General features: G+C 44.3%; 1 protein-coding gene and 1 long non-coding RNA gene across 2 annotated transcripts in view; one reads left to right on the forward strand and one right to left on the reverse strand.

The window, feature by feature from the left end:
* Positions 1–4,015: 4,015 nt before the first annotated feature.
* The window catches only part of LOC146008376 (uncharacterized), a 53,123-nt gene continuing 29,194 nt past the window's right edge, over positions 4,016–27,944 (reverse strand). Inside the window, exon 3 of the long non-coding RNA XR_014444496.1 lies at positions 4,016–4,191. This is a non-coding gene — a long non-coding RNA (uncharacterized LOC146008376). The remainder of the gene's footprint in view (positions 4,192–27,944) is intronic.
* LOC146007396 (olfactory receptor 11A1-like) lies at positions 11,447–14,764 on the forward strand. The gene is made up of 2 exons (XM_083145745.1): positions 11,447–12,490; positions 14,712–14,764. The coding sequence occupies exons 1-2, from the start codon at positions 11,557–11,559 to the stop codon at positions 14,762–14,764; spliced, it is 987 nt and encodes a 328-aa protein (XP_083001871.1). The 5' UTR covers positions 11,447–11,556.

Below are 27,944 nucleotides of genomic sequence, written 5' to 3' on the forward strand. Positions count from 1 at the left end.
GTCTCGTCTTCACCTGACCAAACAGGTGAGTTTGGCACCCAGGACCAGACTGTTGCTCCAGTGGTGGCTCAACACATCAAATCTGTTGGAAGGCTACAGCTTTGCTTCACAGGACTGGACTATTCTCACAACCGACGCCAGCCTCAGGGGCTGGGGAGAGGTGGTTCTAGGTCATTCCATAAACGTCTTTAAACTTTGTGCCATTCATCTGGCCCTTCTACAGGCCACCCCTCTCCTAACAGGAAGGCCATAAGGGTACAATCCGACAATGCTACGGCCATAGCATATATCAGGAATCAAGGTGGCACTCACAGTCGCAGAGCTATGAAGGAGCTGACTCCTATTCTGAGGTGGGCGGAATGTCATGCCACCAACTTTTTGGCGATCTTTATTCCCGGGGTGGAGAACTGGGAAGCAGATTACCTCAGCCGCCAGGATCTCCACCCAGGGGAATGGTCTTTGCACCCATTGGTGTTTCTCCAGTTAACACAACGATGGGGAGTACCGCAGATCAATTTGATAGCCTCCAGATGGAACCACAAGCTCCCAATTTATTGCTCCTGCACCAGAGACTTAGCGGTAGTGGCAGTGGATGCCTTAACAAGTCCTTGGAATTACACCCTTGTCTAACTATTCCCACCGTTTCCTCTTATTCCGCGTATACTCAAACGGATCAAACAGGAATCAGATATGGTCATCGGTCATGGTAATCTGATCTGCAGGGCCTCCGGACGCCCCTTGGCACCTTCAACTTCAGGAAGATCTTCTTCTAGAAGGACCGTTCACTTACCCCGACTTACCTCGGCTACGTTTGCAACAGTGTGGCTGTTGAGACCACGCTGTTAAAGAGACGAGGTATTACAAGTTCGGTCATTCTTGCTATGCTAAAAGTTCCACAGGAGGTAACTTCGGATCATTATCATAGGATTTGGAAGGCATATGTGCGATGGTGTGAGCAGCGTCAACTCTCCACCGTGGTTTTTAATGTAGCATGCCATCTCAGATTCCTTCAGGCAGGTTTCTCTGGGGGACTTCGCCTAGGTTCCTTAAAGGTTCAAGGCTCTGCCCTGTCGGTATTTTTTCACCGGAGGTTGGCCTTAAAAAATTCAAACCTTTCTTAAAGGGGTTCTTCATATTCAGCCTCCGGCGGTAGCCCCGACAGAACCTTGGGACTTACCATTTATTCTTTTCTTTCTTCAATCAGAGACGTTTGAACCCTTGGAGTCTGTTATTTTACGACTCCTCACCTTGAAAACTGTACTTTTGCTAGCATTGGCTTCTGCTAGATGGGTATCTGAGCTCAGTGCTCTTTCATGTCGCTCCCCTTATTTGGTCTTTCATGAGGACAGAGTGGAGCTTTGGACTAGGTTGGATTTTTTACCCAAGGTGGTATCGACATATCACATTAATCAACCCGTTGTGGTCCCTGCCTTATCCGGTGATTTCAGCTCCTTAGACATAGTTCGAGCCTTGCGGATCTACGTGGACAGAACTGAGGAATTATGCAAGATAGACTCACTATTTGTCCTCTATAACACCAACAAAAATGGCTGGCCAGCTTCAAAACAAATGCTGGCACGCTGGATCTGCCTTACAATAAAACAAGCAAATCTGGCCTCTGCACAATGGCCGCCCTCTTTTATTTCAGCCCATTCTACACGCTCAGTAGTGCCCTCCTCGGCAGCAGTGAGAGGGGTGTCCATATCACAAGTTTGTAGAGCTGCCAACTGGTCTAGTTCTCACACCTTTATACATCACTACATGTTTGACACCTTTGCATCCTCAGCATCTCGATATGGATGTACAGTATTACAATCCTCACAGCACTCTTCCTCCCGTGGGGGTAGCTTTGGTACATCCCCAGTGTAAGCAGTCTTCAGTGTCCCCTGTGAATGTAGGAGAAAACAAGAATTTGGTACTTACCGATAATTCCTTTTCTCCGAGTTCACAGGTGACACTGAACGCCCTCCCTCGGCTAGCCTTCTGTTTTTTAATCTGTCTGCTCCTCGATCTCGAGTGTTCCCTGGTCTCTGTCTCCTCTCAGGCACAGTTTATCAAAGACTGGGGGGAATAGAGGGGAGGAGTCTGCCACACTTCAAAAAAATTTAAAGTGCCTACTCCTGCTAACACTCTATACCCAGCGTAAGCAGTCTTCAGAAGGAATTATCGGTAAGTACCAAATTCTTGTTTTAAACTTAAAAATGTATACCAAGCAAAAACAATAAACAATAAGGGCCTTATTCTAGTTCACTTTTTCTGACAAAATCCTTCTTAGATGGACAAAACCATGTGCACTGCAGGGGGGCAGATGAGACTTGTGCAGAGAGAGATAGATTTGGGTGGGGTTTTACTTCAAAGTGAGATCTATATTGCAGTGTAAAAATAAAGCAGTCAGTATTTACCCTGCACAGAAACAAAATAACTCACCCAAATCTAATTCTCTCTGCACATTTAACCTATGCCCCCCTGAAGTGCACATGGTTTTGTCCATCTAATAAAGATTTTGGCAGAAAGAGCAAACTAGAATAAGGCCCTAAATGTACTGTCCTCAGGGCCGGCGCCACCACTAGGCAGGATTAGGCATTTGCCTAGGGCGCCGGCCACTGGAGGGCGGTACTGAGCCGCCGAGGTACCATAGAGAGGTACCAGAAAGCAGGGAGCGGGGAGCAGGTAAGACTGTAGTCCTCCTCCCTCTCCCCTCCCCTATCCCCATCCCGCCTGTTAATTAACGCTGTGCCCCCGCGCCGCCCACTCCCTGCTCCCCGCTGGGGGGATTTCAGCATGGCAGTATCGCCAGTGCACACACCATCTCCCCCCCCCCTGTGCCGTATCGCACCCCCTCACCCTCCCCTCCCCGTGCCGCATTATCGTCTGCACCCACCCCCGCGGCGGGCAGCGGGCGGCGTAGGGGGTTTTGCCTGGGGCGGGTGGGGGGGCTTGCACCGGCCCTGACTGTCCTTCAGTAAATGTGAAAACATTTTTAAAAACATTCAGGTGATTGGGAAATGATTTATACTAATGTACGAGTATTTCGTTTATTCTTACAAATGTCATTTGAGAACAGGTATCTTTACCCTTTGAGTGCCAACGTTGCTGTGAGAGATAAATGCAAAATATCTGTTAAAAATGCCTCCCTTGCTCACAGCGACTGTTTTTTTGGGGCACAATATTCAAGAAGACTTCATTTGATCGACTTCAAATCATTTGCCAGCAATAACTAAAGTAATTCATGTGCCTCGACTACGGCCCTGGCATTTTTAGCAAATATTTTGCACATCTCTCACAGCAACGTTTTTACTCAAAGGGTTTAACAAATCATAAGTATACTGTTTTTTATTTGCCTTCAAACTAAAGATTTCTGATACTAACTATACTACAAAAAATGTTGTTGGTCCACAATAAAATAAAATACAATACAGTGAGTTGTAAATTCTATTTTCAAATTTACACACTAAATTCACCACCATTTCAACCCTTTATATTGTTCACGGTTGGTTATGCTGACAATCTTTTGCCTATGTGTTTATTAAAAATGAAATGATAGATTAAATAAAATTGTTTAAGACTTTACATAAACATATAACTTTGGTCTCAAATTCCAGGAAATGGCTGATTGTGTAGGATATACCACCTATAAAACACAACAACAGCAATGGTCCAAAATCAGATGTCTAATTATACATATAGCAGTATCATCATAAATAAATTAAACATGTAAACAGAGTTTATTGTTGCAATATTTTTTGTTTTTGGTCAACACAACAAAAGTATTGAATAATAGCGCTGGGGCGCAGTCACAGAAACATCCAATACAGTATGTTATATAGTTAAATATGCATAATGTATTGTTGTAATACACTTAAAACAACAAACCTCAAAATAATACAATACTAGGAAATCCGCATTATAAAACATAAAACGTTAAAACAATAATTTGTTGTTTAACTGTGTTTACTGGTTGGCAGTCTAAAAAGCAACCAGCCCTTGGTTACCTTGTAGTCAGTCTCAGCTGGGACTTTATACTGTATGTCACATCAGTAATGTAGAAGACTGTAGGTAGAAAATGGAACCTACAGATGGAGCTGGGCTCATCTAGCCGGGCCTCGACACTCATCCGCCCCATTCTCGGCAATCCACGTGCGCCAGCACTCCAGCTGCCAGAAATGTATCGCTGGCGCAGACGATAAGAATCTGTAATAAATAATACAAAACAATTAATTTTTTACTTGTCTATAAAAAGAAAATGTGCAAATTAAATGGCACTTTCCCTGTGGATATCCACTCGCAATCGACAGTGTACTGGGAATTGGGAACTGTGGGAATTGTGAGAAAAGTGACCACTGACCTCCTGTTTATACCCCAATAACACAATAAACACATATATTATAAATTTCATCCTGCTGATATCAAGGAGGATGTAGCGTCAAACAGACCACATCCAATATGGCCTATGGACTTCCTGTTGGCTTGTGTGTTCCAAATTGCATTCATCCTGTCATTCTTCAAAGCAGAATAAAATGAGGGCAAGAAATAAGAGCATAAATAAAATAGTAAAAAATACAAGCGCATATAAAAGATCTAAAAATACATATAGAAAGAAGGGGTAACAAGTAAAATGTGCTTATTCCAAAATACATTTCAATTCGAAATCATTATTAAGCCCTGTTTAAATTAGGGTCTATTAGGGTTCTAATTTCTTATTGTGATAGCCTTTTTTCTATATCTCGGTGTCTACTTTTTGGCATAATCACTTGGATTATCCAACATTTTTAACATAACATTCTTTACTGTTATGCATTTTCTTAAAAGTGCATGAATACTGCATGGGTTTCTAAACCCTTTCTGATGTTATACTGTATATTGGCTCCGCTTGTTGTACCTTAAGATTTCATGAGGTTTAGCCGATGTATAGGAGATCCCACGAGCATTCAAGGGCATATAAGATGTTTCACGATTTGCAGGTTCTAAACTCATTGATTATAAATTCTTGTATTTTGTTTGAGGCACTTTTTACGGTTTTACACATTAAACAAAACCGCATCTATGAAATCCCTTGGTATGTATGCTTTGTGTCTTTTCTACCTCAAGGGAACTATATGATGTTTGTCCTTCAATGTAGGGGCTCTTCTGTTAATAAATGATGGGCATGATGGAATCTCCTGTCCTAAAATGGGGTCCTGGAGCAGAAATTTCAAGTTGTTTTTAAAATGCTTTCAATATCCCTAAAACAAGAGCTGTATTTAGAGGTAAAGGCCCATTGATATTGAATATTAGAATATTTTTTCTTTTTTTCTTTCAATAAGTCATCCCTATCAATTTAAGCAATCCTGTACTCGGCTCTATCTAATGTTTTTTGGTTATACCCTTTCTTTCTAAACCTAAACGGAACATTTATTTTGTTCTTCACAGATCTCACTGTCTGTACACTTTATTTTTATCCTTGCATATTGGCCAAAAGAAATATTCTCTAACCAATTAGCATGATGTTCACGTGATCTTTCCAAAAAATGATTTGAGTTCATCAATTTTTGAAAGTTCTTTGTTTTCAGGGAACATTTATCAATATAAAACCACAAATCAAGAAATGATACTCCCTCTTTCCTTATGTTAAAGATTAATTAATAGCCATGTCATTATCATTTAATCTGTCACAAAATATTTTACGCAGGGTCTTGTCTCCTCTCCAAACAAATGGCGATAAAGCACTGCCAGGACATCAGTCCCATCCTCAGCTCACCATCCAACCGCACCTGATGTTCTTCCCAGTAGGCAATAAATAGTTTGGCGAAGCTGGGTGCAAAATGGGTACCCATGGTGGTGCAGACGACTTGGATACAAAAATCAGCATGCAAAATAAAACCATTATTTTAAAGGATAAATTGAATTGTCAAGATTGAAGGTTTTCACCTTCGGTTCAAGACCACTTTTATCAAAAAAAGAAAGAAGTTGCTCTTAAGCCCTTTTCCATACTGATAATTGTATATAATGTACTGATGTTGTCTGTACATAAAATCATTTCTGTTTCCCATTGTATATAAGTAGCTTCTCCGAGGACATCTCCCGTGTCCTTTAGGAAAGCTCTAGTTCCACTTACCAAAGGCTGAAGATAAAGATACACCAGGGAGGACAAAGTGGATGTTATAAAATGTTGTTACTTTGACTGGTATTTGATTGATTGTGTTTAAAGGGTTTTCTATTCTTAACTCTATTGAAGGAATTTTTATTTAAACATCTTTAAACTGGTGGTATTTTTTCTCAATCAATCATGTTCGTCTCCTTTAGTTCATTCATCTCTTTTGATGCCTCCTATATCTCTGCGGTATGTTTTTGTTTTTTTATCTCTCAGTTCCTTTGTATTTTTATTAATTTTCTTAAGTAATTGTTCTGCTAATAGAACATCTTCATGATCTCTGAAGTGTTTTAGCAATGATTTTTATACATTTATTTCTTCATTAAGCTGTCTCTTCGTTGATTATAAGAGCAATCAATGAGTAGGAGAATTCATCTAAAATAGTATCCCATTCTTTTATGAAATTATCACTTGCTGGTGTAAAAGAAGGTGTCGTACCTTTAGGTGTGATTTGGTGTACTTGGTAACATTCCAATGTAATCACCTCCCACCAGATGCAATTCTCCTTAATCATTAAAACTTCCATTTCTTAAAACTATATTCTAGACTTTCATCACATATATCTCCAGATATTACTGAATTATAAAAAGTTCTTGTTTCACGAAAAGAAAATAGAGTTGCAGCTTAATTCAAGAAAATGACAAATTGCATATGTATCAACAGAGAAAACAGTTTTTCTAAATATAGCACATCACAGCCTAATTAACACAGATAGTGTTTTGTCACCACGATAGATAAAACATGGATATAAAAATAAATTGTAGTCTCTTATCCCTATACAGGGAACAGTGCTGAGACCATAGAACAAATGAAACAATAATAGTGCAGCAACTTTGTGTTATTGGGGGTATAAATATGGGGTCAGTGGTCACTATTCTCACACTTCTGATGAAGACCTCTAATAGATCAAAATGTATTAAGTGTGAATGCTAATCGATTCCTAGAGCACAGCAGGTGACATCTTTCCTCCATTGGGACTTTGTGTGGACCACAGAGGGACTGCAAAGCACCACCACAATTGCTGTTTGCCACTAGAAGAGGTTTTGTGCTATTTTTATTGTCTGTCAATTGTAAGTGCAATAGTAAGTAAAACCTTTTACCAGTTTGAAGGTGCTACACTATTATTGTTTTATTTGTTCTACGGTCTCAGAACTGTTCTCTGTATAGGGATAAGAGGCTACTAAATTTCTGGTTTGTCCCTCCAACAAGTTTCATTAATGCTGATAGAGGAGAAAACCTACTCATAAGGTTATTGCATTTATCAATTTCCTACACTTAAAGTGTGTTGTAAGTAAACAAAAGGAAAGGTGTCATGTAATTTGCACAACTTTTTATATTCTTGTTTATCTATAGTGGTGACAAAAACGCTATCTGTGTTAATTTGTCTGCACACCCTGGTTTAAGAAAAAACAGTTCTCTCTGATGGTACACCCTACTGGTCTGTCACACAGTGCGCAGGCAGCTGGCACCATGTACCCTGGCTGATCCTGGATCTCTCTATGTCAGCGGCTCAGTAGTGCATATGGAAGCCTCGACCATACAATAGAGAGATGAATATGAGGTCTGATTCAGCCCTCTTAGTGAGGTTGCAATTTGCACAGATGGACAAAACTATGTGCACTGCAGGTGGGGCTGATGTAACATGTGCAGAGAGAGTTAAGGCCCCCATACACTATGCAATTTTGGGCCGATTCCATGCGATTTCGGCACTTGGGCCGATAAATCGCATGAAATCGTCCCAAAATCGCATGTGTTTGACATGTGATCCGATCCGATGCGCGGTCCCGTGCGCATCAGACCGGATCAGGAGGTCGGACGTTCAGCAGGTACGATCACGTCCGACCTCCTGCAGTGGGCTGGGGGGGGAATTAGTGCCCAGCGGGGGATGCCGGTGACAGTGGGGCGGGCGGCGGTGATAATCACCGTGCTCTCACTGTGCAGCTTGCTTGCAGCAGCGTCTCTGGGTGCAGCGGGGGATGGCAGTGACAGTGGGGTGGGCAGCGGTGATAATCCTCATGCTGTCACTCAGCGGGCGGGCAGCGGCGGCTATTACATCTTTAAAATAACATGTCAAATGACTATCTGCCTTCTGATTGGCTGAGATAGCGCACTCTCAGCCAATCAGAAGGCGGATAGTCATTTGACATGTTATTTTAAAGATGTAATAGCCGCCGCTGCCCGCCTGCTGAGTGACAGCAGGAGGATTATCACCGCTGCCCACCCCACTGTCACTGCCATCCCCCGCTGCAAGAAGAGATGCTGCTGCCAGCAAGCTGCACAGTGAGAGCACAGTGATTATCACCGCTGCCCGCCCCACTGTCACCGGCATTTCCTGCGGCACCCAGAGATGCTGCTGCCAGCCCCCCACTGCCGCCGCTGCTCACCGGCACCGGCGGTGCCCACCCACCCCCCCTGCTCCTCACCGCCAGGCAGCTCCCTGGTTTATTTTATATGTGATAAATCTTATGTGATTTATCACATGTAAAAAATGGCACATCAAGTGCCATATTGTATGTGAGCTTCCCGAGGAGCTGCCGGGCATCTCGCAGGAGAATTGGGTCCGACTTGTCCGTAGGCCTTTAGATTTAGATTTGGATGGGGTGTGTTGAAACTGAAATCTAAAATGCAGTGTAAGAATAAATCAGCCAATATTTACCATGCACAGAAACAAAATAACTCACCCAAATCTAACTCTCTCTGCAGTGCCTGCCCGACCTTCAGTGCACATGATTTTGTCTGCATAAATTGCTGCCTTGCTAACAGGTGTGAATCAGGCCCATGGTCCAAATGTTGCTAAGTCTGCCATGCTGCCGAGAATACCTGCTTAAATCGGGTATGAGTGAGCTGTTCCTTCTGAGTTGTGATGGCTTGGCTGGGTGTTCATGATGGCAAAATTTCTGCATATTTTTTGATTCTTGGGTGCACAGCCAACTTATCGGTTTCAGCGGTGAGCGGTTAAACTTACTTATGTTGGTCTAATCACTATCTCTCAACTAATTTTTCATAATTTGGACAAATACTGTGCGGCAATAACAACCTCCTGCCATCAAATTCCCAGAAATGGCTAATATTGTGTAATAAGGATCTACCACCTATCAAACACGACAATACAGTAGCAACGGTCCAAAATCGGCAGTTTCATTATAAATATTTTTTGGAGGGGGGTGAGAGGAATAACAACAAATTGTTCTGTTTGTACGCTGCAATTTTGTGTATTAGGATAAAAGTTCTGTCTTGCATGTTCATAACATGAGCACGCCTGCAGGATTCTGTAATGTAGGCATCGGATTGGGCTGGGGCAGTTTTGCAGATTGCAGTACAGAATCATAGCAGATCATCTGTATTCCAGCCACAGATGGCTTACATTTTTGATTGGAATAAGGGCAGCTCTATCTGTATTGGAAGAACTCATGTGGAAGCATACAGCAGTATCTCCATAACTAAGTAAAACAAGCAAACACAGTTTATTGTTGCTATTTTTTGTGTTTATGCTTTCCAAATAACAATGATGAGATATATATATATATATATATATATATATATATATATATATATATATATATATATATATATATAATAGTTTATAAATTGTATAAGGAAATTATAAGGACTATGTATTACAATTTTATAATTTTCTTAACACATAAAAATTAATTTAGAATTGCTTTAAATAAGCACAGAAATAATGTGAGCTTTAGTTATACAGCTAAAATTTGCAATGTAAATAGATTTTTACAACTAACCGATTGTGGCAGAAGAGATTAAAAAAAAAGTTGTGGAGGAGAGCAACTCTTATTTACTCACTTCAGTGACATGTTTGTGTGCCGAGCCCAAGGCTATCCAGAAACAAGGTCACCACACTCCAATAAATTCTCCTCTTCAGAGCGTGAGCTATAAATATTAATGCAAAATACAGACAGTTTTTAAAACATCCTAAGAGAAGTACAAATAAATATTGCTATACACCGATTGGTGTGGAAGCAGTGCATGTGGTGGGGCTGACTGATTGATCTTTTTTGATTTCCACCATATTGCTTTTACTGCACCTTTATTAATTACCGATCATTTAGCATATGTGTTATCAATATTGTGTTTGAGAAAATAAATTGTAAACTAAATTTGTCAGCATCTACAAGATGTTGGTCAATGTCATATTTAATTAGAGGTTCAGGAACTGAGTTCCTGCTGAAAAATAGCCCTGCATATAAACATAGAAGAGGCTCTGCTCCCCAGTGTGTTCAGAATAGAGATGTGCAGTATATGGATTATACTATACAACAAAAACATCAATATTTAGATATATTTCTATTGATATTAAAGCTATATTCATGAATGTTCTTGATTATGTTGATTTCGAATCGAACAAAAATATAAAAAATACGGTTAGGGATGGACAACTGATATCAGTACTACTATATAGTTTAAAAGTGTTTAAAGATCAAGTTCACGCACAGTATACCACAAATTGCTATTTATATGGTATACTGGGCAGATGTATTAAATCTGGTAAAGTGATAAAGTGGTTAAAAAGTGAAAGGGGATAACGCACCAGCCAATCAGTTCTGTTTGAAAAATGAAAGTTAGGAGTTGATTTGCTGGTGCATTATCACCTTTCACTTTATCATCACTTTATCCTCACTTTATCACATTACCAGGCTTAATACATCTGCCCTATAGTGTTTAAAAATATAGTGTTGGATAAGCTTTAACTAGACATACATGACCTAATTCAATCATAACAAATGACAATTTATTATAATTTATATTTGTTGTCTTTATAATAATTAGCATGTGATTATGTATGTCTCAAAGTGTAAATGGTTCTATAATTAGGCAATATAATTGAATTCCTTATAGGATTAATTAAGGAGTCTTCATGGAATTGTTACCTTTCAAATTAGAAGCCAACAGGAATATATAAACAGTCCTTAATATAGCTTATGCCTAATGCTCTAAAGACTTAACAGATCAAGTACAATATATGTTGTATTTATATTTTGTCTGCTAATATATTATATGTCTTAGTTGTAATGTTCTGTTTCATTTCTTGCTAGTGTTATATGTATAAAAAGTGTTAGCTTGGATACAGAGAAATGTGTAGAAGAAAGCACAAACCTTTTGGTAAGCAGAGGAATGAAAAAGGATATCGTTTGTTGACTTCTCAAGAACATCTATTGGTGTGCACCTGTAAAACAAATTTCTACAAATGACATTTCGCACTGCATGGCGTATTGAAGTTTTATGTATGAGGACGCATCCATTCTTTAATATTGAATAAGAAGTAACCCTGCTTTGCTTTTGTGAATAGATTGTATTTATCTTTACTGTCCTTTAGGGGTTCTTTTTGTTTTGTTTAGTTTGTGCAATCAATAAGAAGAGTCTTTCCATACATACTGTACACAAAAGTTACCTTTTATGTACTGTTTATGCTGTACTGGTTGGTATTGTTCTTATATTACCAGGCTATGCCAGAGGCAAATCTGTCATCCATCTTGCTTTTTCAGCTTCTTGGGTTTCAAAATCCCAAAAGCCTCAAAATTCCACTTTTCTGCTTGTTTCTCATAATTTATATTGTGATATTAACAGGGAACCTGTTAATTATGGTACTGGTATTATCAAGTCAAAGACTACAGTCACCTATGTATTTTTTTCTAACCCATTTGTCTCTATGTGATATATTTAGCACCACAAATATTATACCAAACATGTTACAAATTTTAATGTTAGGGGTTATTTTCATGCCTGTGTCCGAGTGTTTTGTACAGTTCTATTTTTTTGGTAGCTCAACTTCTACAGAATCTTTCCTACTTACAGTGATGTCATATGACAGATATTTGGCTATTTGTTACCCCCTGCATTATGTTTCCATCATGAACCTTCATCTTCGTGTACTTCTTGTTACCTGTTCCTGGCTATTAGGTTTTGTGCTATCATTAATACCTGGAATTCTGGTGGCCACCTTACAGTACTGTGGTCCAAATGTCATTGACCATTTCTTCTGTGACCTTACTCCTTTACTAACACTTTCATGCAATGATGTCTATGTTGTACAGACAGAAATAATCGTTTTCTCAATACCCATCATCCTCTTCCCATTTTTATTCATCGTAACCACCTATATCAACATCTCCTTCACAATACAAAAAATTCCCTCTACGATTGGCAGACAGAAGGCATTTTCTACTTGCAGCTCGCACTTAATTATTGTGTGCATATATTATGGGACACTAATTATTGTTTATATGGTTCCATCAAAAGGACACTTTTCAAACATAAACAAATGCCTATCTTTGTTGTACATTATAGTAACTCCTTTATTTAACCCCTTTATTTATAGTCTGCGGAATAAGGAACTACAAGCTGCTATGTGGAAGATTATTACTTAATCTTCGTAAAAGTGTAGTTAGCATAACTTTCTAATAGTACCGTATAAAACATTGCTAGATGGGGCACTGACAGTTAGTGTGGCTCCCCTATTTAAATTTTGGACTATGCTGAAGCCCCTCCTCTGCCATTGCCATCAGCGAGGAAGTCCAGGAACAGAGCATTTTGCCTATCCTGAAATGGGTTATGTTGGAGGGTATGTAAATTAGAAAATAAATATTTATCTCTTTAAAAAAAAAAAAAAAACTTATCACCACTTCCAGAAAACATAAACAGTATCATATTTCCAGAAGGAACAGATACACTAAGCATAGAAAAATTATAAAGTGAGAATGGTAAAGTACCTGCCAATCGGCTCCTAACTGCCATGTTACAAGCTGTGTTTGACAAATTTCACTCTATCACTTTTTGAAGGCTTAGTACATCTGGCCCAACCTGAAATATTTACAGTATGTTTATTATCTATCTTAAGCTGGGCACACACAGGCAATATACTGCATTGGGCGCTTTAGTGAAAAGTAATGAACCCATCAGCAGATGCATATTCTTGATATATGTCTGTAGACAACATTGTTCACGCACATACCATATATGTATGGGCAGTCTAATGACCTACCTATATACTTGCTACAGGGTGATCTGACAGCTAAGTGTGCAATTTCAAATGCCAGTCCAGCTGGATGAAAGGCCTGACACAGACAAAAAAATATTTTTAGAGGGGAGACAAACATGTTGGATGCATAATCCCTGATATCTTCAGACTACTTGTGCCTTTCAGCATCTATCCTCACCTTCCTTTTTTGCAATTAAGCTTCATTCACCTTCTGATTACTGCTGGTGTAGTTTGCTTGTTCAGCCAGTCATCTGTGCTATGGGACTGCTCCTTCATCCTGGAGCGAGGGCCTTCCACTCCTCCAGGCCGAGTCTGCAGGGTCTTGTGCCTAGGTGGGCAGCCTCTTATTCAGAACCTCCACTTCTGGGACTGACTTCACCTCCTGCCTGCTTATCCCATGGGCGGAATTTCTCTGAGCTCCTGTTTCACCTTCTGCTGCAATGTTTCCACTTGACGTCCCTACTGTATATGGCTTGCCTGTCTGCATTGTGGATGTCCTGAACTGGGCTCGGCACTCCACTGCTAATGATGATGCTGAGATAGTCTTTTGCCAGCTCTGTGTTCATGGTGTCCTGTCCCTGTGTTGTGGTGCCTCTGATTCCCTGCTGCCTTTCAACTATTGGCTTGTGACCAGCATTAAATTAAAAAAGATACTCCGCTGGCCGTCCAATCCGCACCTCTGCTTCCTCATGGTAATGGCTCAGGACTCCAGTCCTGGCCGCCCCATCAGCTGATGGTGGTACTGCACAGTGCCAGAAGAGTCAAGAGAATATATATTATTTATGTGTTATTTCTTCTCAGGGTTTGTCTTTTACTTGTACTAAATAAACCTGTTCAATCAGTTCAGACAAACTGTAAAGCGTGGATTTTATTCTGCTTGTTTTCCAGCACACACTATATTAACCCTAAGATGCTCTAGATTTTAGGATTGCTAAAAGTAAGCTTCCATAAACTCTGAAGTAGTGAGTAGTAGCACTTACTGCATACCTCCCAACAGTCCCGATTTTATCGAGGGCCTGTCCCGCTGTCCCACCCGCGGGCGGCAGTGCCCCGCGGTGTGGGGGGCTGTTGGGAGTCCCCCCGTCAGATGCTAAGCAGCAGGGAATAAACGCTGTGCGCATGCGCACAGCGTCTATTCCTGCAGCCAGGGGGCTGGGGGCATGGCTAGAGGCTCACAGAGCCTCTGGGTCATGCCCCCATAGCGGCAAAATGGGGGCGTGGCCTCGCGGGAGAGCCGCGAGTATAGGCCTTGCCCCCAAATTAGGCCACGCACCCGAAAATTTCGAAGCGCCTTCGGAGCGCAGCAGCAGCGTCCCGCCTGCTAACCTGCCAAAGTTGGGAGGTATGCTTACTGTACCAGATGTCAGTGTGCATGTCATTTGTGCACAGCCTAGTCGGCTGAGCAAAGTGCAGCTTCACTATACTGGCAGGTTAGTGATGGTAAAACATTCACTGCCCAGCAGGGGCGTAACTAGTACTTAGTGGGCCCCATAGCAAAATCTTGAAAGGGGCCCCCTCCCCATTGTCACTACAATACCCCTTATGGGGGCAGGAGAGTGATGGGAATGAGCGACAAAGGGGTCTATGTAATTCAACGCACTGTGAATAACGATCACCGCTCCCTGCCATTTTGCTGATGGGGACGCACGAGGTAGGTGCTCGCACGTCCCAGTTATCCACTCCGCCGTCCGCCAATCTGCACCAGCACATGCAGTTTGGCAATGCTGCAGGTTGGCTGACAGCGGCTCCATCGCAAAAAGATAAAGGTGACACGGAGGTGGACTGAGAGAGAAGGGTGAGAAATAGAGTGGGCAGAGATAGAAATAGAGGAGAAGGAGAGAGAAGGGTGAAGGAGGAGGGGGGAGTAGACGACAAGAGGGAGAGGGAGTAGAGGATGAAAAGGGGAAGGTGTACAGGATGCTAGGGGGGGTTAGAGAAGGGGAGGTAGAGGAGGAGAGGCCCAGAGGGGGGAAGAATGGAGGGCAGGGGATTACAAACTTGTGGCAGCCATCACTTGTCCCTCCTAATCCTCCCCACCTCCCCCAAGTACAGGGAGGACTGTATAGCTGTGTGTACCTCTATGTCCAAGCGAGCAGTGCAGAAAATCAGGGATCCTTCTCACTGACACCTACAGTGCAGGCTTCCTTTCACTGCTGCCACACTGTCATAATGTACCTGTTGCATTGGTCCACTGCTCCCACCAGCGCCGCTCCCCATCTCCTGGTGGTGCCAGTCTCTTGCTCCCCCTGTGCAGGTCCCCTGCGCCGTGCCTCTGCTCCTGACATCGCCATCCCGCTGCTTCCAGTCGCACCAGTCTCCTGCTCCTGCAAGTGCTGGTCCCCTGCTCACTGCCGCACCAGTCTTCCGCTCCGCCCGGCACTGGTCTCCTGTGCCCGACAGCAGCATTCCCATGCTTCCAGCTGCGCTCCTGTCTGCGCTGGTCCCATGTGCCGTGACAGGTCAGGCACACCAGTTTCCCGCGCTGCTGGTCTCCTGGTCTCCTCCTTCAGCCAGCTGGCCATCATCTGCCGCTTAGGGTTAAGTGCTTCACCGCTGAAGGGGGTATGCGCAGCGCACAACACTATTTAAATAAAATAATCGAATGGGTGCAGGGGATTGCTTTGGGGCCTCCAGGTCCCATAGCAGCTGCACCCCCTGCACCCTGTGTAGTTACGCCACTGCTGCCCAGCCTTTCAGCGGAGAATCAGCAGGCTTGCTGTCCCAAACCCACCAGCTGCTTCTAGGTGGTAATACTATTCCGGTACTAGTTTCCTAGCATGGCGCCCATTGCATCGTATACCATTACACTAAATAAGTATACGATGGTATGCGATGCTACGCGATGTTGTATAATAAAATATTGCATTGTATGCCATACATGCGATCGTATACGATTTTTGATTGTACAAGTACCCTGATGGGTCCTTACAATGGTAAATGGCCCCCCATAGTCAACGGCACCCCCAGGATCAACGGCAACCCGAAGCGTGGCGAGCGGCGGCGGTACGCGTCCTCCGACCTTTTCATACCCCCACTATCCAAGTAATCCGTGTCCCCTCGTGGGGCTCGCTGCGCTCGCCACGCTTTATGCTCGGTGGCTCGCTGTGCTCGCCACACTATCTAAAATCAACTCCACGCCGACGTGGATAGTGGGGGTATGAAAAGGTCGGAGGACGCGTAACGCTACCCCTCCTGGGCTTGCAGTGCTCACCACGCTTCGGGTTGGCGTTGATCATGGGGGTGGCGTTGAGTATGGGGGGGCCATTTAACATTGTAAGAACCCTTCTGGGTGGTTGTAAAATAAAAATTGTATACCATCGCATCGCATGCATCGTATGCGGCTATATGGCATGCGATGTAATTGCATAAGATGCCATAAGATGAAAATATTGGGCGCTGTGGTAGGAAATAAGTACCACTATTCCCTATAACAAAAAGCAGATTACAGAATTCTGCGCAGTATTCATATTAAAGAAGATATTAAAGAAGATCAAGTACTCTCCACCAAGGGAGTGCTGCAATAGGTACTGGGTGGGTGGCTGCTATGGAACTGGGCCACCTCAAATGCCCAGCCCTACCCGTGCACCTAGTTGTGGCAGTAGATGAGCTCTTACTTCCTGAGCCCCTTTTGTGGATTTTTATTTCTTAATAGTGTGCTACAGGCACATATGCTGTCCCTGCTTGCTTCATCTCTCCTCACTGATCCTGGGAAGAGACATTACTCCGCCTGCAGAGACATCCCCAGACCATGGCATACCTCTTTCCTGTATCAGTGAGGAATGGCTGGGAGAGGATATGTACCTGCAGTCTACATTAAGAAGGTGAGAAGTGTTACACCACCATTGAAAGGGAGCAGGAAGTAGGGTAGAGGTAGAGATTGAGATAATAACTTCAAAATAACTGGATCAGAACACAGCTCGAATTAGAAAAAATAAATCAATTCTAGAGTGGAGATTTACTGTATCTACTATATAAGTGAAAATATGACATATGTGCTTGCACTGGTAGAGAACAATGAGGAATCAAAGAATCCAAATTCAGAGACAGTAGTGGCTAACTGATTTAATACTCAACTGTAAGAGGGGCAAGGTTTCAGGTTTTCAAAAGAATCATGGAAGATCTCCAGGACAGCTTTAAAGTGATCATTTAAAATGTCACGACATTTAGCCAATTTCTCTAGGCAAGGAGCAGGGCACTCTGTCCAGCTTGGTATAAAAGAAAAAGGTAAATATAACATAAGTTTGAAATGAGCCACAATAAAAGGAAAGTGGCTCTGAGGATCCATAGAAGTCTTTTCAATTGAGCATTCTAAGTAGATATGAATAAGGATCAATCTCCATCTGTGTTTTGGGGAGAAGAGGAATAACATTTTGTGGGACAGCCCTGGAGTAGAGAGAGGGATAAGTTTGTGCAACTTGGGTTTCCTGGAGTAGAACGATATCATCACACTATCTTTTTAAAATCTGTGGAGCCTGATTCTCTTGTGCAGAGAGTTTACATTGTTAACATAGTCAGTGTGGATAAAAGAGTAAGAACACAAAAACATCTACCAAATGAGTAACATGGATTTAGGCATTGAGAATACTACAATTGCTGTGTAGTGTGAAAAAGTAGGACACAGGGAGATGCGGTATTGTGGTAAGGGAGCCAAAGGGCCTGATTCATACTCAGTCATAATGCCAATGCAGCAGAAATCTTTTTACTGACGGAACTTCAAGTGTAGCAGCCACCCACAAAGGAGGAGAGATGCCCACTGAAGCCATCGCAACATACTCCGAAAGTGTATGCTCCTAGGAATATCAACTCCCGCAGTGCCTCCATTTCCATGCAGAACTCTTACATGGAGCTGCTAAGCTGGCACCGTGTTTTATGCATACAAAAAATGAAGTCACATGTAAAAATGGTCATAACACACATTTATTTTACGTGTTAACTCACCCAAATGGCCTTTTCTTGTTAAGCAGTCTGCAACCATTTCCTCACTTTGATCGGCATGGCAAAGTTATCTTGTCACACTGCAGCTGTGACGCATTTGCAGACTGTCGATAATCGCTCAGTTCCGACACAACGAAATTGAGCCTGCAAGTGACATTAGGGTAACTGCATATTTTCAGTGCTCAGATAGGGGCAACAGAGTAACATTTAAGCAAATTGGTAATGATATAATATAAGAACTGGTACAGTAAATTGCTAGTACAGGTTGAGTATCCCCTATCCGAAATGCTCGGGACCACGAGCATTCCGGATAGGGTAATTTTCCGGTTTTTGGAATAAATTTTTGTAGCCATACTTACCTGTCCCCTGATGGTGTCCGGTGGTCCCTCGGCATCCGCGCAGTCCCCGGGCGTCCACAGCAGGCCTCCGGCATCTTCTCCTGGTCTCCAGCGGCCCCAGGAATGCATTGCGCGAGTGTGTGCGCGCACCGGTGACGTCACCGGCGCGCGCACACTCGCGCAATGCATTCCTGGGACCGCTGGAGACCCTGGAGGAGATGCCGGAGGCCTGCTGTGGACGCCCTGGGACTTGGTAAGTATGAAAAGAGGGTTAGGGGGGTTAAAAAAAAAAATTCGAATTTTACCATGTTTTAATTCGGATAGGGGATGCACGGATAGGGGATACTCAACCTGTATATTAACTGTGGATTATATAATAACATGAGTGATCTCAATCCAGCAGACAAATCATTCAATCATTCTGTAACAATCATAGACTTTGGAAATGACATGTCATACAGGGAGATTATTTCATCTCCTTTCTACATGATGACACAATTGATAGAATTGTTGGGAATTGTTGGGAAGAAGGTGCTAATGGGAGACATAGGTCAACATTGCACTATCAGTAAGGGCTCTTCATCCTCTTAGCCTAAGTAACAAGGCAGTTAAGGAGGATATAGGAATTCCACATTGATACAATGTTAGCCACCATCTTCTGCAAGTAAATTTCCTTATATACTGTATATACTACAGGGATGTTAAGCTGATGAAGTGGACTGGCCAGAAAAGGTGGAGTGGGCAGGGGAGGTGGACTAACCAGGGAAGGAGGACACTACATTCACCTGTCATCTGTTTGCACATCTGTTCCCTGTGAAAACAGCAACATCAATCTCTGGCTACATAGAAATGGTAAATATATGCATCACTGTATACCTCAAAACGTTTAAATGTCTACTACTGTTATTTGTCTTCTAATGCACAGGCTAGTGGACATTCCATGCCAGTGGCGTAGGTTCGTTACAGTTGCCCGGATGCAAGATACATATTGGTGCCCCCCCCCCCCCCCCACACACACACACACACACACACACACACACACACACACACACACACACACACACACACACACACACACACACATACAACCCTATATATATATATTTCTGTTTAGATAGATAGATAGATAACACATATATCTTTAAGAACTCAGCCACAGAAGCAATATCGTTGGCTTTTAAATAACTGATTTAAACTCACAGGGGAGTAGAGGTGCCCCCTTGGGAGCAGGAGCCCGGCGGCAGATGACTCCACTGCCTCCCAGAGTTCTGCCTCTGTTCCATGCACATCTCTATGGAGGTGTTAGGCATTTGGTAGAGGGCTCTGAAAATAACTCACAAACACCCACTCCAAAAGTAGACAACCCAGAGACCAATATCAGCAGAGGAAGCAGAGGATGAAATTCCTAGGCCACACTACAGAACATTTTATGGCTTTTAAAAAGCCACATACGAGCTTTAAGTAACAAGAAATCCTAATACAAGAGGCAGTGGCAAGATTATCAGCAATATTTGGCAAGAGATTTTGGATGCTGTACATTTGGAGGCATGTGTGGTTCAAATACCTGCACATCTGCACAAACAGTGTGATATGTTGCACACAGGAATTTTAAGACAGAACGGGCCTGTATGCAGACTGTGGGCCTTATTCTGGTTGGAGCGGCCGGGCCGTACGCGTACGTCCCGGGATTTTTTATGATCTGCACATGCGTACATTCGCCAATGCGCAGGCGCGACCACTCACCAACGCTTACGGACGGGGTCTCTACGTGCGAAAAAACCTGTACGCGAGTGTACGGTATTGGGGGCGGCATAGGGGCGTGAAGAGGGGAGCGGCCGAAATAATGAGGGAAAATGGGCGTTAATATGGGCGTACACGGGGGTGTGCACCAAAAATGAGCGGTGCTACTACCGCACGATCGACTAAGGCACCGTTCATTTCGGACACAAAACAGGCGGCCGCCAACCGCCAGCTCAAACCACCCCTACAGATACCGCATGCCAGCGTGCGCCTGAGTTTGCTAATTAACGCTGATTCCTACTCAAACACATACACCTGAATGTAATAAGCAATGCTGCAGTCTATTAAGTCCAAACCATGATTTCACTACCTGCAAGCCACACACAGCACTCAAACACATTGGAAGCTTATCTTTATATACTTCTCGACATTTAAAGGTTTGTTTAATTTAAGGTAAGAATCTTTTTAAGACCTGCTTATATATGCTAAGGTAGCTATTTGCTAAACAGTTAGACACATTCATTACGTGCTTTCATAGACTTTACACAGTAGCACACTCAATCTACACAAGTCGACATGTGTCAACGTGTTCACTCTAATACAAACATAGGTTTTGTATTTAGGATACAATAACATAAACCACATCTAACACCTACAAAGGATGTTTCAGCAATGTTTTAAGCCCATGACCACTATTTTGCACACAATCTTTGTATAGTACCCAAAATACAGAACTCTACCACCATCTCATCTGCTATGAATTGGATTTGACTACACTCTGGATGTAAGATGCCACCAATAACATTATTGCACTCACATCTCTCTAACAAAGGATTCCTACATCTGCTTATGATACTGTCAAATCATATATATGTAAAAACTTATACATGTTTGTTCACAAGCAATTTTATCATGTTTGGCCCATTCACACATCTTTTTTTAGGGAGGACACATATGCATTCCTACACAAATGTACCTTTTGACCATTGTTTGTCTGCCTCACCCACTCCATGAGGAAAGCATTGTTCTGGACCTGCTTTTACCTACTACTGTAGGAGCTACCTCACCTGCACACAAACTGCTTTCTCACCTATTAAGTTGCTCTGCACATGTGCTGACACAAACTAATTAGCAGGGAAAAGTTGGATAGGAACATGGGAATGGCCATGGAGAGGGTTACACATGGGAAACTTCGACCACACTTCAACAAATGTTCAAAAATACCCTGGTCAGTAAGTACACATAAATCTAGTATTTGTTTCACACAAGAAATTACACATACAACAATTTGGATTTAATTGTTAAAAGAAATTTAGGTACTTGTTTCCTATCTGGGCGCCCGTCGTGGTGATCGCGGGTACATTTATGTCTGGCCGCGACGCGACCGACGCGATGCCCGCGATTTCCCATTGAAACCCATGTTAAACCTGGAAATCGCGTCGGTCGCGTCGCGGCCGGCCATAAATGTACCCGCGATGCCCACGACGCGATGCACCCGATTTCCCATAGGAATCAATGTTAAATGGCCCGACCGACGCGATTTTACTGTTAAATGCCTCAATGGACCCGATGTGGCCATAGGAATCAATGTTAAATGGGCTACAGAGCCCAAATAGGCACAATTAACCCTTAAATGTCCCCCCAAATTTTTAACGCCACCCCACGATCCACGCCAACCCGAAGCGTGGCGAGCGCAGCGAGCCCGCGAGGGGCGGCGGTACGCGTCCTCCGACCTTTTCATGCCCTACTATCCACTAGGGCGTGGAGTGAGAATAGAATAGTGTGGCGAGCGCAGCGAGCCACCGAGCCCGAAGCGTGGCGAGGGGACGCGGATACCTTCACAGTTATACGCGTCCCCTCGCGGGCTTCCCAGGTGTCCATGGCGACGCGGACACCTGGGAAGCCCGCGAAGGGACGCGTTTACCTGTGAAGGTATCCGCGTCCCCTCGCGGGGCTCGCTGCGCTCGCCACGCTTCGGGCTCAGTGGCTCGCTGCGCTCGCCACACTATTCTATTCTCACTCCACGCCCTAGTGGATAGTAGGGCATGAAAAGGTCGGAGGACGCGTACCGCCGCCCCTCGCGGGCTCGCTGCGCTTGCCACGCTTCGGGTTCACGTTGATGGCGGGGTGGCGTCAACTACTTTTGGGGGGACATTTTTATGTTCAGGGGTGTTTTTGCCCCATTTCCCATTGTTCCCTATGATAATTTGGGGAAATTGATCCATTTAACATTGTTTCCTATGGTAAATCGCGGTCATCGCGGGTAAATTGAGGCATTTAACATTGTTCTCTATGGGAAAATCGCGGGCATCGCGTCTGGCACATTGCACCCGATTTTTTATCGGCCGCGATGCCCGCGATGGCCCCGATTTTACCCCCGATGCCCGCGATTTCAATCGTGGGCGCCCAGATAGGAAACAAGTACCGAAATTTATTTGCTGTTCAGCATCACAGCTTAAAGTGTGAACACTTTAATGTCAGAAATGAAATAAACAAATAAAATAGACACAAAAATAAAAAAACAGCCAGAACAAGAGGTTGCATATCTCCAAACATGTGTTACCCTGCAAATGCAATGGTGAAAGAAATGGGGACACCAGAATACATACTGCAACAACCAGGGTGAATACTAAGCAAGATACACACCACCAAAAATGTATCCTGCATTTGTAGAGGTCAAAATAAGAACTTTAATGCCCATGGCACGCAAATGGATAGATGGCCAACTCAGGAAGTGGATGTCCAGTGCAATTTAAACATTTGGGGTCCAACCACAGAGGAAGTGAACCAGGTCTCATTATTTGGGCCCTTTTTTCCCCCTTTTAGATGGGGCCTTGGGGACAGGGGCCTTTGGGTCAGCTGGCTTGCGGCGTCTTCCCCTAGTGGCCACAGGAGGGTCAGCAGAGGTGGAAGGTTGGGGAGCAGCTTGGGGTGGGCCAGCAGATGGGGGATTGTCCCTTAGGGACCTGGCGGTGGTCAGCTGCTCCGCAAGAAGTTCATTCTGGCGGCTGAGGTGTTGGCCAATGCTTAGCATGCCAGCCGCCAGAGTGTCATTAATGCGGTTCAAGGCCTCACACTGCAGCCTGTTTGTGGCCTTCCACTCATCAAAAAATTCCCCAAACTGCTGCTGACGGAGCGCGGCATCCACCCCTTGCTGCTCGATCCTCTCCAGCATCACCATCACGCTCTCATCCCATGTCTCCTGTGGCTGGGGCTGGGGGTGTCTTCTTGGTGGAGGCTGGACCACTCGCTCCACCTGTGGCTCTGCAGAGGAAGATGCTGCCGGTACATCCTGGGTTTCTGCTTCTGCTAGGATAATAATTGAAAAAAATGTCACCATCACATACGCACTAAAAAATCTCTTTCAAAATACAATGCATTACTGTGACTTACCATCAAAAGGAGCATCAAAGACCTCCGCCGGGAGCTCACTGTCCATATTGGAGATCCCCCTGACCTCGCCCACATCAATCACGTCCAAGGCGTCCTGCTCCAGGGGGGTATACTCCAAATGATCGGGCATAGGACCTCTCCCGGTGGACATGCTGTGGTTGTACCGGTCAGTCATCTTCCTCTTCATTGCCGTTTTGAAGTCAGTCCACCTACAAGTTTAAAAATACAAATATCACCATGAGATATGTGCACCACTGTGCTACGTGTAGGGTTACCACCTAGTCCCTTTAATTCCGGACACATGTTACTTACACAGGTTCTGTGGCAGTTTAACATTAGGTGAAGTGGAGTCTTGAAGTCAGCCAGCCACAGAACCTGTGTAATTAATATGTGTCCGGAATTAAAGGGACTAGGTGGTACCCCTAGCAACGTGACATTTCCTAGTGTGGGTGATCTTATGTTTTTTAGCCATATGTGTCCCACACACACATTCATGTCTCCATTAGGAGGCATTTCAGTGTCTCATCACATTCATTAGGCCACTAAATGCACATACATACATCACTATGCAGAAATGACATCATCCATGGCCAAATTATGCACCTCCACCTGTTGTGAAACTACACATTCCACCATAGCTTGACAATGTGGTTATTATGGAGTAATTTAACTATGGGATGGCATACTGGGATGTGTAGTTTCTCACCAGCTACATGTGCACAGTTTGCTCATTCTTGTTTCAGTAGCATCATATGGAACATGTTACAACAACTCTTTCAAAAACACACTTTCTGTTGTCCCATCACATACTTCACATGAGCAGAACTGTGCCCATAACCTCACATCACACCAATGGTGCATGTTTCATATATCAATGTGGGTTATTAGACATGGTTGTGTTCACATGTGACATTGAAGTGTAGCACTATCTACAAACACACCTTTCTATTATTCTCAAAACATACATGTAACATATGTACACACATATGACATTATCAGGGGGACAAACACCAGGGATATTTTTCAGCAGGCTCCAGCAGCAACTGAGGCCCTTATTCTAGGTCACTCTTTCTGACCACATATTTCTTAGATGGTCAAAACCATGTGCACTGCAGGTGAGGCAGGTGTAAAACCCCACCCAAATCTGATTATCTCTGCACAAGTAACACCTGCCTCACCTGCAGTGCACATGGTTTTGTCCATCTAATAAATATTTTGTCTGAGTGAACTAGAATAAGGGCCTCAGTTCCTGCTGGAGCCTGCTGAAAAATAGCCCTGACAAACACACTAACCTTTTCTTCACCGCGTCCCAATTTCTGACCACTGGTGCCACCTGGTTCACTTCCTCTGTGATCTTGTCCCAAAGTTTTCTCCTTGCACTGGCACCCGGCTTCCTGGTTGCCAATTCAATCCATTCGCGTGCCCTGGGCACTAGAATTCGCATTTCGGCCTCTACAAATGCAGGGTTTCTCTTTCTGGTGGTGGTATCCTGCTCAGTCCTCACCCTAGATGTTGCAGCTCGTTTTCTGGTGGCCCCAGTTCTCTCACCATGCACCTGCTGGGTCACACCTGTTTGGAGAGATGCAACCTCTTGTTCTGGCTGGTTGCTTGGCCCTTGTGGAGCTGGTGGAGGTTGAACAGGGCCTGTTACTGAGGGGCCCGCTTGGCCTTGGGTCCTCCTTGTCCTCTCCTGCTCCCTCTGCCTCAACCTTTCCAGCAAGGATTCTGCTCTGGCTCTCTGGAGAGCGTCCTCAGCTGCGGAATCGTCTGAACTAGACATGTTTGCAGCAATTGTGGCCTGCATCTGACTGAATATTTATATGTTAATCTCCCGCCATGAACAAGGGGGCGTATATTTTTACCCGCAATTGACTTGCTAATTTACGCCGATATTTCCCGCCGATAACTGCCGCTTAAATTACGCAGGTCTCCGCGCACCTGATCAATCACCTGTATATGCACATACACAGGTTGTGGAGCATTGTGTTCTGCATCGTGAAATGTGTGCACCTGTCATTCCAATGATGAGTGTTGTCAGCTGGTATCTGTTGGAGTTCGTGTATGCTTTGTGAGTCACATTTCAAAACATCACGTTATAATGCTTTCCTTACATATGTAATGAGTCTGAAATTGTCATACACCAACATGTTGCATTGTGCCCCTTTAAGCAGCGTAGTTATAAGTAGATGGTTGCGTGTATTATTTTCCGCACACTGTAAATACAGTACTCCTCTCCATGGAAATCGGTGTATCGTGCCCCTTTAAGCAGCGTAGTTATAAGTAGAGGGTTGTGTGTATTATTTTCCGCACACTGTAAATACAGTACTCCTCTCCATGGAAATCGGTGTATCGTGCCCCCTTTAAGCAGCGCAGTTATAAGTAAATGGTTGCGTGTATTATTTTCCGCACACTGTATATACAGTTCCTCTCTATACATTGAATGCATGCTGTTGGTTATGGTGTGTGTATATCGGAACGGTCCGCGTAAGTTTCTATTCGCATCCAGTTTGTTAATGTAAGAGGGATTAATAAAGTTAATACCAAACAAACAATTTTTTACACCAATCAGCAAGCACCAAAAGTGATATATGTACCTGCAATTATTAACTGCGCCATTGGCACTATGACTACTACCAGGGCTAGGCCGTTTACGACCCAGGAGCTGTTGGCCCTGGTTGACGTAATGGACCGTCACCTGGGGCCCAGGGGCCCATATGTCAGCAACATGGACAAGCGGCGGGCGTATACTGCTGCCCGCCGCCTAATATACTCGACGACCGGCGTCCGCAGAAGCCTGGGGCAAGTTGAGCGGCGCTGGTCTGACCTGCGCCGGCGGCAGCCAGTTTTGCTCTGCACCCTTCGCCGCCATATTGCCCGATGTAAGTTTTGATTACTAGTATGTCTGCGTTTTTTAGCTAATGTTTTCTGTACTTTTTATAAATATGTTCCTGAGTATGTGGGTGTATAGGGGGTGTATAGGGGGTGTATAGGGGTTGTATATGGGGTGTATATGGGGTGTATAGGGGGTGTATAGGGGGTGTATAGGGGGTGTATATGGGGTGTATAGGGGGTGTATAGGGGGGGGTTTAAGTAGTTGCTCAGTTTTTGGGTGTAGCATATCAATTAGTTTGCATGATAAATGTCTGAAATATAACAGCAATGATAATTTGGAAGGTAATGAGCATGACTAATGTGAATTTTTCTTTCCCCCTTTTTTATGCAACCCAATCTTCGATTTCTATGTCATCAACATGAACATTTCAGCACGGGCAAGGGCACGCATGGAAGCCCGGGAGCAGGCAGCCCGGGACCAGGCAGCCCAGGAGCAGGCAGCCCTGGAGGAGGAAGAGGAGGAGGAGGAAGAAGAGGAGGAGGAAGAGGAGAAGGAGGAAGAGGAGGAGGAAGAGGAGGAGGAGGAAGAAGAGGAGGAGGAAGAGGAGAAGGAGGAAGAGGAGGAGGAGGAAGAGGAGGCCGAGACAATGGCTCAAGCTGGGGTCCACACAATTTCCCCATCCCTTTCCCCCACCCCCTCCCCAACCCCCACCCCCACCCCCTCCCCAACCCCCACCCCCACCCCCTCCCCAACCCCCTCCCCTACCCCCTCCCCAACCCCCTCCCCAACCCCCACCCCTACCCCCTCCCCAACCCCCTCCCCAACCCCCTCCCCTACCCCCTCCCCAACCCCCTCCCCAACCCCCTCCCCTACCCCCTCCCCAACCCCCTCCCCCACCCACACCCCTACCCCCACCCACACCCCTACCCCCACCCCCTCCCCACCCCATTTCCTACCCCCCTACACCTCTCCACCACCCACCCCCAAACCTCTCCAATCCCCACTCACACCCACTACCTCTATTCAAATTCCCATCCCATCCCCCTTGCTCCTGATCCCCCCAACCACCGCACAGCCAACCAGCGGCGACCAGGATGGCTCAAGTAGCCGTAAGTAAATAATGTGTCTAATGTTTACCTACACATTTCTACACATAAACAATCACAACAACCACATATGTGTATCCAACATCAACATTAGTTGCAACATATCACTGCAGGGCGACCATGAGGTGTGTCCTGTCCTTCTCCAGGAACAAGGGTCCCCTTGGTGGTTTTTTTGAGTATGGCCATGCCTCACCCCTTGAATAATTGACATAACAGTACATCCAATGAGATATCCGACATTAGTGGTGTGGTAGTAATGTGGCTCCAGGTGTTGGGTAACTCCAGTTCCCAGCATGATGTGCAACATAAATGTAGAGATTGTTTTGTTAATAGTGTGTGAGGCCATGCGGATGCATGCTTTACAAACATAGCTGTAGGCCTATAATTTGTACAGCAATGTCCTAAATTTAAAATAGTAAGGAGTGCTTAAGCCACAACAATGTCATAACCCTTAAATAGCACAGCCTAATTG

Source organism: Crinia signifera, chromosome 6 (assembly GCF_055691185.1).
Source record: "Crinia signifera chromosome 6, ASM5569118v1, whole genome shotgun sequence".
Classification (NCBI taxonomy): Eukaryota; Metazoa; Chordata; class Amphibia; order Anura; family Myobatrachidae; genus Crinia; species Crinia signifera.

Coding starts and splice junctions, on each gene's coding strand:
- LOC146007396 (XM_083145745.1), top strand. CDS start 11,557: ATGCTGTACTGGTTGGTATTGTTCTTATATTACCAGGCTATGCCAGAG. Junction 12,491..14,711: donor GCGGAATAAGGAACTACAAG/CTGCTATGTGGA, acceptor ACAAAGGGGTCT/ATGTAATTCAACGCACTGTG.